We start from the raw sequence: 12295 nt of genomic DNA, 5'->3' as shown, positions 1-12295 counted from the left end.
CCTTGTAGTCTTTGGAAAACTTCAGCAGCAGTGATAATGATCCCACGAACATCGAAATCCTTGTCGCATACATCCAAAGGACTCACCTAGTTTGCATAGAAACTCTAAAATGGGTTACGTATTTTTTATTAAACATGCTTTGGACTTCAAATGATGAGTAAATTAATTCTCCTATTTATGTTTATATTCTTTAAAATAACAAGTATGATAATAATTTCACAAAAAAAAAAAACACACTAAAAAACAGTTTAATTAATTTTTTATTTTATCCTACAATGATTCAAGAGAGAACAAATACATAGCAAAAGCGTATCTGTTGAATCCATAGAATTCTTGATTATGGATGATGATCTTGACTAAATTATTGAGAGATGAATTTGAGAGGTTGTTCTTCCAATTATAGAATTTATTTAGATTTTCTTAAATTATCTCTTTTGATGGAAATGAACGAGAATTTATAGATTTTTTACAATTGGGGACCATAATCCTTTATAAAATCATAACTCTTGATAATAACCTTTTGTAAAGTTACAACTCTTTGATCATAATCCTTTGTAAAGTCATAACTTTTCATATTCAATATTTCTAATTTGACCCCTAATCAAATTAGAAATATTGCTTATAGTATCTATGCAGTACAAATGTCATTAACTATAAAACTCTATACCACTTAGATCGCTTTAATTTTGGCTAAATAAATAATGGATTAACACATTTAACTATTACATGTGTGGCTCAATAAAATTTTTAATATTGTAAACCTTCGGACAAATTTTAAGAACTTTAAAAAATATCTTCTATCCTTTTTTATACATTTATTTGTTTTTGGAAACTTTAAGAAATTTTTTTCATTTAATTGAATTTCCTACTTTAAAACTTTGTCTTATTATATATTCTTTTATTATATTAATATTTTTAATTCTTAATTATTTTACATTTAAACGTCTTTATATATATATATATATTATTCTTCTCTTGCTTTATACTTTGATAAATATCAGTTAGTAATTTAGTGGACAAATCATACAATATATTATTTATTATATAATCAATTATATTTTAATTATATTAATGTATCTAATTTGTAGCTTATATTATGATAAAGTCGATGATGAAGTAGAAATCTAGAATATTCATTTTCTATTTTTATATTTTAAGTTTTCATAAACAATTATTATCTATTTAAGTTTTATTTAAGATATTAACATGACTTATAAGTATTAAATTACTCTTTATAAATATATATATATAAATATTTTCCTAATATTTTATTTCTTAATTTTTAAAAGAATTTCATATTTATGTGTTAATATTATATTTACATTTTTCATTTCCATTTCTGTACATCATCTTAAATCGTAAATTTTGACATGCAAGTTTTCAGTCTCCATAAATACCTTTTAAGGTTTTCCTTTCTATATATCCAATCCAAAATCATATTTAAGATTTTTGTCATTTCTGTGCAGATTGTTATTAATAAAAATATTTGTGCAATTTCAAAAAATTAAAGCTGAACGTTTATCTAAAGAAATTCATGCGTAAACTTCGACTAATAATAAATTATATATAAGCAAAATTATTGCTATTATTTTTAATTATAAATATTTTCTAATTAATAATAAAATATAACTAATATGCTATTGTAGAATTAGAATAATTATTTAATTATGAATATATTTTATTAGCAAATAGATCAATAATATAGTATAAATTAAATATAATAAATTACATACTATTATTAAGTCTATATACTATGTCAAAATTATTGCCACATTAAAATTTCTTTATAGTAAGCGTATATATAATATATATATATATTACCCATATTTTGTGCATAGAAATATTTTGCATGACAACGATAAACCAAAATGAGCAATGGCTTCGCTTTTGGAGCAGTGCAAGGGGCAGTCAAATAGCCAAACAAAATTACAGAAACTTGTAATTTTAGTCAATTCAGTTTATCAGAGTTCTTCAAGTATTGCAAAGAGTCAATTAGTCCTCTGAATTTATATTTAATAGTCAAATATATTTAAAAAAATTTTAGTAAATATTTTTTAAAACTTATTTCTAAGAGTAAAACACATTCAATTTAAATTTTTTAGTAAATAATCTTATGAATTTATGTCCAAATGTTAAATACACATAATTTAATTTTTTTAAATAAAATAACATTTGATTTTTAAGTTTTAATTAAGTTATAAAAATTAAAAGAATATTTGTTTCATTAATTACTAATACAACTAGTGACATGTTATATAAGAGCGTATTTAAAAAATTAAAATTTAAAAAATTATTAATGAACTAAAATTATTTTTAATTTTTTTAGAATTCAACTAAAATTTAAAAATTTAATATTATTTTATTTTTAAAAAAAATTTAAATTGAATGTATTTAACTCTTAGATATAAATATAAAAAGCTATTTGCTAAAAAAATTTAAATTAGATATATATAACTTTTGCACATAAGTTCGGAAAGGCAAATTGACATTTTTGTCCAATATTTCTTGCACCTCAACTTGTAACCTAATATAGGATAAAATTAACCTTCTATACGGATTCTTAAGTTTTAGTGGGTCCCTTAATTAAAACATGTGACAAATTACTTACGTGTTTTGGGCTCAAGTTTAGTGATTAAGATAGGCTTATTAAATTATATATTTTGAACTCAACTTAAGTGATTATAATGGGCTTATTAAATTATATGTTTTAGACTTTACTTAAATTATTAAAACGGGCTTATTGCATTATACTTGGCTTATATGTAATTAAATTGTGTATTATCTTTTAAAGAATCAAATTTTACGGTTAAAAAATTACTTTTTAATAATTTTTTTATAGAATTTTGTTAAAAAAATATATCAAAAATATACCTATAAGGTATACAAAGAATATTTTTTAAAAGATTTATATTATTCTGCCTTCATTTTTCATTTTATATCTTTAAAATTTCGTCAGAAAGAAATATTAAAAATATATCTATAAGATACGAGAATAATATTATTTTAAATTTGTATTATTATGAATTCAGTTTTTATTTTAGATCATTTTATTTTTTTTTATAATTTCGTCAGAAAAAATACTAAAAATATACCTAAAAAACATTAAGAAAAATTTATCTTAAATTGTATTATTATGAATTTACTTTTTAGAATTTTATCCGCAAAAAGATACTAAAAATATACTTATAGGATACCAATAGGATATGATTTTTTTAATTTATATTACAGTCAGTCAAATGAGCTGTTTATTGTTTTTGTTTTATATCTTTATGTTTGTTATTTTTGAATTGAATGATATTACATTATTTATAATAACTAATGTGTTTTGATGACATGAAGATGTGTGTTTCAAAAAATATACTATAATAAACCAAATAGAGCTTAAAATACATAAAGATATAATTAAAATAAAATCTTAAAATATATTTATTGATAACAAAAACATAATAAAAAAATATCAATAAAATATTAAAAAATAATATTAGAATGCAGTTCTAAAAAAAATATTTAAAAATAAATAAATTTTGAAAAGAAAATTATAAAAATAAAATTTTGGGTGCGCTTTCCCGTAAATAGTTTATTTCATTTTGAATATAAATGAATATAAAGACCATAATTTTATTCAATTATTTATTTTATTATTCTATAAATATGACAATTTAATTTTTTTTTATTTCATATTGTAAAAAAACTTTATGTTATGAAATCTAGTATTATATTAAACAAATACAGAATTGAGTAAATAAGACCTATGAAAGATTTGACCCATTAATCTTACTAAATCTCAAGCCATCATCTTCTTTAATTCTTTTTTCCAACACCACCACCAACACATCATTTTTGGCAAAATCAGCACTACACTTTCTCTAATATAAATTGGATCAGTTTCTTTTCCCTAAATAATACCAAACAAATATAAAATTGAGTTACTATTTTTTTTTTAAATAGCTCTGTTCTTTGTTTGTCTTCAAAATATGTAGCCTTTATTCACTGATATTAAAATATTAATACCTAAATATGATTTAATTTTATTCTAATGGTAGAGTTAGTGTTAAATCACTCCTCATGTCTTCTTAAGTGAGCTATACTGGTGGTTGGTAGAGACTTAATTTAAAAATTAATTAGCTAGTGGGATATTAGAAGTTGATGAACAAAATTAATCAATTCACAAATCAAAATTGTTTAGTTCTAAATAAACTTGTTGATAGGAACTCCATCTCTTATCTTTTTCTTTTGCAAGAAAGAGAGAAAACTTTATTAATTTTCAGTATCTTCATTGAGTTTTTCTCAATTAATTAACCATAAATCTTAGAAAATAATTTAGATGTCACGACCCCAACTGTGCATCCGTGACCGGCACTAGGGAATGGGTAGGCGTAAGGCTACCGAATCCTGTACTAAGCCTGACACTCACTGACTTAAATAAAATCATCTAATATTTTTGATGTCACAATTTTTTTACTATTACATTCCACATATTTAATTTGGTCTGCCAGAAGAATTAGACAAGTCCCGAAAACTATAATAATTTACAATTGACAAGGCTACTATTTCTAATACGGAGAATATAAGATTTTACGATTTAACATACCAAATCAATTATATCACCCGATGATGAAGGAGTCGGGTTGCTAGATAAGAGCCGCAGAAAGACTAACAATCACGGAGAGCAATGCTCTCCAGTCCGGTCACTTAATGTTCACTATCAGCCTTAGCCTTTCGGCTCTCTTATTCCAATAATACTGGCGCCAGAGAGTAAAGCTCGACTAGGAACCTTACCTACAGTCTGGTCACTTAGATTTCTAAATAAGCCGGCGCCCAGAGAGCAATGCTCGACCAGGGACCTTTACTCTGGCAAACACACTCTACTAAGCCTAGAGAGCGATGCTCGACCAGGGCAAGTCCTAATCTTTTCTTTTTAAATTTACTTATTTACCCTTTTCCATCACTCTCGGATTTATACCGGAACACTTATCAAACTCTTATATTCTACTACCGTCCCATCCCGAGTTATCATGCAATGATAAAATCAATGATAAAGGAAGAACATATAAGAAGCATAATACATATAAATAATAATTAATTAATAATTAAACTTGCAATAAAATAATCACGATAGCAAATCAAAAATTTATGTATGACACGTGCATAACCGATATATGACTTTAACTCACAGCTTTGGCGACCTGCTAGCTCCGAGCCGAACAGACGGATTATCTAATCACGGAAAAATAATTTATCAAAACGCTGAAACAATGGACCATTAACTATAAGTCTAGATTCCTAGGACTGACTGTCTAAGAATCTTGACTCGGGTAAATTCTACCAAAAATTCGGCAGAACCTCCCCTAAAACACAGACGTTTACCCCCCGTAAAACGGGTCGAGGACCTGCTAGAAAAGCACTTCAAATAATCAACAATTTAATACAAGGGGAGTCGGGTCCCCAAGACTTTCACTATTTTTCTCGACTTCCCCACACAACACAATTCACGACTATGGCAAGCAAGTCTGACAAACAATTATTTTTACACACAAATATTATCTAATACTCAACACAAATCAACAAGCATATAATAAACTAGAGAATTCCAAAATCAACGGGCCAGAGAAAAATTACCGAGATGCTTGATTGCTTGGTCGACTCGCCTCCAGCCGCCCGAGTCCGATCGACGATCCGAACACACAATCGGACTCAAAACGACACGCTGATGACGATCCCTGCTTCCGATTTTCCGATCCGACCCCCGATCATCCTGAGAGATTTACGGACGATCTCGGCCGTCGATTTGCAAACGGAGTCCGATTGCCACGAAACCGGTGCCACTGCGAAGCTTGAGCTGAGGAGAATCGGGATAGGTCCTTCGATCATCCATCCTTTGCCGGAGCTCACCGGAAAAGCCCGAAAACACTGGCTGCCCCTACTTTCTCTCTTCACAGCGAACTTCCGTTTTCGGCCACCATTGGTGTCGCCGTTGCCGCCAAAAGAAAGCTCTCGCTGAGGGGAGTCGATCGCCACCAAGATGGCCAAAGCGCCGAAGCCGTTGCCTCTTCCTCGCGCTTCCTGCCGCCGACGCCGGTCTCTGCCTGCGCCGGAGGTTGGCCTTTGACGACGCAGCACCCCCCTTATTCTCCTTATCCGGCTTCCTCTCTCTCTCTCTCTCCCGATTCTTCTTTTCTCTTTTCTTTCTTTCAATATCGACATTAGGTCCCTGAAATTTTCTTTCGTACCATTTGGTCCCTCAACTGTTGTAACTACTATCAATTTCATCATGCAAAAATTCTAATTAATCCCTAAACTTTTCTTTATCTTTTCAATTAAGCCCCTAACTATTTAATTTGGCCAAATTAGAATTATTGAAAATACACAATGACATATATACCCTGCCGACATATTTATTTACAAAAACATCAAACTTACAAATTTTCATTAAACCCCCATAATAATAAAATTATACTTTTAATCCTCATTCTAAAATAAATTTTCAATTTAGTCCTAACACACAATTAATTTAATTAATCAATTTTCTAACTATTTTCTAACTTAAAGTTTAATACCACTAGTTAATTAAAATACCAATTTTCCCAAAAATTCTTTCATAAAAACATCCTTTACAAATTTTTACAAAATTTTCCAATATAATTTTATATATATATATACATTTGGGAAAAATTGAATAACCAAAATATAATTTATTTCTTAAATAATTTGCTTAATTAATTTCTTAAAGATCCAACTAATTGGGTATAGAAAAATAACTCATTTATTTGTCTAACATTAAAATTCTACTTAATTTATTTCAATTTAAACTAAATAAAAATAAAATAAAATTAATTTAAATAAAAACTAATTTATAAATCATTATTAATATTATCTTTATTAAAGAAAAAATTACGGGTATTACATTAGATTTGTAAAGAAAGAAGATGAAGGAGAAAGCAAGAGAAGTTCTCATGTAATCTCTTGTTAAAAGCATGGTAACCAGTTGTGAAGGTTATAATTTAGTATATTTCTTCTTACTTACCTATTCAGCAAGTAGCATATAATATAATTTAAGGGTTAAGATTAAAAGATGAAAATCTAATGGCTATAAATTCTTAAATACACAAAAGAAAAAAAAACAGGTGCACATTAGAAAAAGGCAAATGATAAAGGTTGCCAATATAGGATTTATAAAAGGAATAAAGTGCAATTTCACCACTAACCTTGTTACATAGATTCATTTTAGTTTTTCTTTTTTAAATTTATAAAATTTTTAGCCCAGATTTTTGTATGTTTAGTTCAAATTAACTCTATTTTAGAAAAAGAATGAGAGAGTGACTTGAAATAAAAAATAATTAAAAATTATAATATTAATTAAAAATTATTTTTATAATTTTAATACAATTAATGTAATTAAGCAATAAGTAGTTATTGCCACTATTATTTTCACTGGAACTGTTTTTACCTCCACTGATCTCAGTACCACTACTTATATAATTGTCTCTTTCACTATTATTATTAAGAAAAAAAGAGTAAGAATACTGTAGCAATATTTATTTTTTATTATGTTCTGTTTAAATATCAATATATTTTCTTAATTTAAGTAATTTAATATAAAAGAATTAATATTTTTTATTTTTCATTCTATCCACTCTCTTTTTAGGAAGTGTGTGAGTTAGTCTTTTATTTTTATAAAAAAAATAAAATTAATTTGAACTAAATATGTAAAATTTGGACTAAAATATCTAAATTTTTTAAAAATGACTAAATTAAATCCGAACAATAAAATGAATGGACAAGTTAGACTTTATTCCTATATAAAATATTAACAATTTCTCATGTGTGCTAAATGAGCTGTCTTCTCTGTTTTTTAGGGTATACATATAAAAAAAATTGCACTAATGATATGGATGCAGTTTATTTTATTGTTTTTTGTTTATTGTATTGGCCAGGGCTGTCAGTTCACTCCATAATTTGAAATAAAAAGTTTTGAAACTTTAATAGATTAAATCCCATTAATACATAAAATTAGGGTTTGTATTTTCTCAAAAAAAAGTTAGGGTTTGTTATTCACTTCAATATAGAATGTACAGAAGGTCTGATCACAGTGTAGGAAGAGAGATTTCCATATTTATTGATTATTCTTTTTTATCATTTGTTGCGACTCGATCTGTGGGTCCGTGGCCGGCACTAGAGAATGGGTAGGCTTAAGGCCACTGAATCCAGTAGTAAGCCTTACTGACCAATAATTCAAATAAAATATCATTAATCATGACTGACATACCATAAATAATTCTAACTGGTCTTTATAACATCCCATGTCCATCATGGACCAGAATAATCATAATAAATTAAAAGTACTCTATTGCGAAAGGTCTAGAGTATAAAATAACTAAAAATATGAAAGTACAGATTCTGTACAATAAGCCCGATGAAGAAGAAGTTAGACTGTCACAATGCAGGACGGCGAAGAACTCTAACTGTCATCTGAAAAATAAAACTGAGACTGTCAGTCTCAAGAGTGAGTTAAAATCAAATAATCCTATGACTATTGCAGTCTTCTCAGTAAAATAATATTTATTATCTCCGGAGTTTTCGGGGGTGAAGAGTCTGTTTCCAACGTCAGTTTGCCAAAAAGACGCCGGCAAGAGGCTGAACGACGAAGGCAACCCCTCTTTCTTCGGTCGGCGTCGGCGAAAAGCTGCTGGACAGCGGCGAGCTGGCTGGGTGGCGCAAGCGGTGAGGGAGAGAGTCGAAATCGACAGGGAGAGGGAGAAGGAAGGAGGAAGGAAGAGAGGAGGGAGAGGGGGGGAAAGGGAGAAAGGAAAGAAAGAAAAGGGGAAAGGGAGAGGGGGAAAAGGAAAGAAAATGGAAGGGAAAAAATTATTCTTTTCTTTATTTTTTTTTATTTTTTTATTTTGAAAACACCGGGTATTATATCATTATTGAATTTTGAAGAAAAAATTTAAACCTAGATCTTCTATACCTGCTATGTATCTCTAAAAAGACTTGTACCTACTGTATAAGCCCTTATATTATAAAAATAATTTATGGATCATTCTAAAATACAATGGTGTAATATATACATTAAATTAGTATTTTCTTTTAAGATTTCTTTTCATGAGTTTTGATTTTGACTATAGGGAAAATCTTTCTATTTTGGAAATTTAACAGTGGCAAATAAATATCTTTTTTAAAAAATAAAATAAAGATGAGTACATAGGAGCTTTTTGAGATGATAACATGTGGTTGATGGTTGATTATTTTGAGGGTAAACTTATGGATTTTTATCCAATTTGTATTGGAACTCAAAGAAACACAGTTTTGTAGCCCATAATAGCATCTCCAATAAAGAGCATAATTTCTATTATAAAGAATATTTTAATAGATATTTATATATAAAAATATAATATTTTATTTAAAATTTAATATATTTTTTATATTTTATTTTTCATAAATATTAATAATTTTAATTTTTTTCTTTTTTTAATGTATACTAATAAAAAACTAAAAATTGTAAATATTAATTAAATTAAATATATAAAGTTAAATATATCGAAATTTATAGTGCATTTATTAAATATAGAGTAAAGAGTGAAATTTGGCTCTCCATATATAGAGAGTCAAATTGACTATCTATTTTATATTTAAAAAATAAAGAGTGCATTGGAGTACTATTTTATATAGAACTGTTTAAAATAAAAAATTTAATATATATAAAGAATACATTGAAAATGCTCTAAGAGTAATTTGATTAATACTTTTATACTTAAAGTCAAACGAGCCAGTTCTAATCTCCCACTACCACTAATTATATTATAAGAACTTATCACTATTATAAAATAATGTTACATTAACTTACCGACTATATTATATGGCATATAATATATTTACTCTATTTTTTAATATTTTAAAATTAAAAAATGATTTTATAAAGTATAACATAAAATATTATGTGTATAAGAGTTGAAATAAATATTGATGAAATGTTTATATATTCGTTATGGTTTCACTTACTCAATAACCTAATGCATCAATTACACATTAATAAATAATAGTAAGATTTGTGACTTAAAATCATTTATAAAAAAAAATCCCTTCTTAACACTTATTTTTAATGGTGTACACTCTTTTTGACCCATTGCAACATTCATAATCCACTCTGTTTCCATGCGAATGTCAATGTCCTAAGTGTAAAACCAGTGTCACCTTTTCTTCTCATACACGGTTGGGAGTCAAATCAAATCAAATCTATGTAATTTAAACTCTGAACACTAGCTATATTATAAGATTGCTACTACACCACTACTTATCAAGCATGGTTGCCAATCTTCTCTTGACTTCTTTACTCTCTCTCTCTCTCTCTCTCTCTCTCTCTCTCTCTTTCTTCTCATTTTCTTCCATTTCATACTATGAAATGGACATTCCATAGTGAAGTGCATTAACATAGAAAGATAAGCCCTTGTTGTTTTCAAGAATGGTGTTCAAAATCCATCTAGTAGGCTGTCTACTTGGGTTGGTGAGGATTGCTGCAACTGAAAAGGCGTTGGATGTGATAATCAAACAGGACATATTGTCAAGCTTGATCTTAAAAAACCATTTTGATTCAGGACCCTTGATACTTATTTTTTAACAGAAAATGACGTGGCTGAATATAAAAGTTTGTGCTTAAGTGGGGATTTGAATTTATCTTTGCTTTATTTGAAATATTTGAATTACTTGGATTTTAGTTTGAACAATTTTGAAGGGCTACAAATTTCTAATTTTCTTAGTTCTTTCAAGAGTTGAGGTATCTCAATCTCTCTTTTTCATCATTTACTAATGAAGTCCCTTCTCTTCTTGGCAATTTGTCTAATTTGCAATATCTTGATCTTTATGGATATTTATCTTTGATGCTACTGGATTGAATGCAGAAAACCCTGAGTGGCATTCTGGTTTGTCCTCTTTAAAGCACCTTAACATGGAATTTGTAAGAATCAATAGTACGAAAGCTACTTGGTTAAATGCAATCAATATGATTCCTTCGTTGTTGGAGTTGCATTTACCTCAATGCGAGCTTCAAAATATTCTTGATACTCTTCCGTTTGTTAAATTACTTGACTTTCACTTCTTGACATTTCATAAAATTCTTTCAACTCTTCAATATCCAGTTGGTTGTCTAATCTTACTAGCCTTACCAAGCTTGATCTTAGCTCAAATTCTTTTAATGGTTCTATCCCTAGTGAGTTTGGCAATTTGGTAGCTCTTGAAGACCTTGATTTGACCTCAAATAATATTGGTGGTCACTTTCCAAGGTCTCTGGAGTTGAAGAACCTAAAACTTGCTGCAAACAAACTTACTAAGGGGATTTATGAATTTCAAAATTTGCATCTTTCTGACAATCGTCTGAATGGTACAATTCCATCATCCATTTGTAAGTTGGTAAATTTGCAAGTTCTTTCCATAAGGAACAATGATCTTCATGGAAAATCATTGAATGTTGGGAAACTCTGCAATCTTTGTGGGTTGTGGATGTATCAAACAACAGTTTATCATGAAGCATCCCTAGCTCACTCGGTTATGTAAAATCACTTGGAATGTTACTGTTGAGCAAGAACAATCTAGATGGTGAAATTCCATCTTCATTGAAAAATTGTTCAGTGTTGTCAAGCATTGATCTTGGAGGAAACATGTTGTTAGTACAGTTTCCTTCATGGATAGGAGTAAATGTATCATCCATTTTCATGCTCCACCTTCGATCGAACTTGCTTGTTGGACATATACCACAACAAATTTGCAATCTTCCATATCTTCATTTCTTAGATCTTGCCCATAATAAGTTTTATAGAGTGACTCCAAACTGTTTAGCTAATTTGACTCCTTAGACTATAGAAACAGCAGTCATCAGTACTATCATGTCTTTCAGTACCGGTTGACCTACTTCAAGAACTGGTAACAAAAGGAAGAGAGTATGAATTTAACCATGACATCGAATTATTGAATGCCACTGATCTTTCAGAGAATAATCTCAAAGGGGAAATTCCTGATGAGCTAACAAGCCTGAAGGCATTGCGAGTTCTGAATTTGTCAAGGAATCATCTTAGTGGAAGCATTCCAAAGAAAATAGAAAACCTGAAGATGTTGGAAACATTTGATCTGTCAAGCAACAACCTTTCTAGGATAGTTCCTCAAAGCTTGTCTTCATTAACATTTTTAAGTCATTTAGACTAGTCCTACAACAACTTATCGAAAAAGATTCCTATAGGGTTTTGGACTTGGTTTTATGTTTCCAGAGTTCTACGTTAGTGTTGGACTTGGTTTTATTGTAGGGTTT

At 28.5% G+C, this 12295-nt stretch overlaps 1 protein-coding gene across 1 annotated transcript; it reads left to right on the top strand.

The window, feature by feature from the left end:
- The first annotated feature begins 10942 nt into the window (after positions 1 to 10942).
- Positions 10943 to 12192, top strand: LOC107262129 (receptor-like protein 46). Its single transcript, XM_015725961.2, has 3 exons — positions 10943 to 11064; positions 11133 to 11538; positions 11854 to 12192. Exons 1-3 carry the CDS (start codon positions 10943 to 10945, stop codon positions 12190 to 12192), a joined length of 867 nt encoding a protein of 288 aa, XP_015581447.2.
- The last annotated feature ends 103 nt before the right edge of the window (positions 12193 to 12295 follow it).

The sequence above is a fragment of the Ricinus communis genome, chromosome 4 (genome assembly GCF_019578655.1).
Source record: "Ricinus communis isolate WT05 ecotype wild-type chromosome 4, ASM1957865v1, whole genome shotgun sequence".
Taxonomy (NCBI): Eukaryota; Viridiplantae; Streptophyta; class Magnoliopsida; order Malpighiales; family Euphorbiaceae; genus Ricinus; species Ricinus communis.
This window is presented reverse-complemented; position numbering and strand designations above follow the sequence as displayed.

Bases quoted from the DNA above. Each gene is read 5' to 3' on its own strand.
- LOC107262129 (XM_015725961.2), top strand. From the start codon at position 10,943: ATGGAATTTGTAAGAATCAATAGTACGAAAGCTACTTGGTTAAATGCA. The intron at 11,065-11,132 runs GTTTGTTAAATT...TTCAATATCCAG, and splicing joins AATATTCTTGATACTCTTCC to TTGGTTGTCTAATCTTACTA. The intron at 11,539-11,853 runs GTTATGTAAAAT...CTTAGACTATAG, and splicing joins AAGCATCCCTAGCTCACTCG to AAACAGCAGTCATCAGTACT.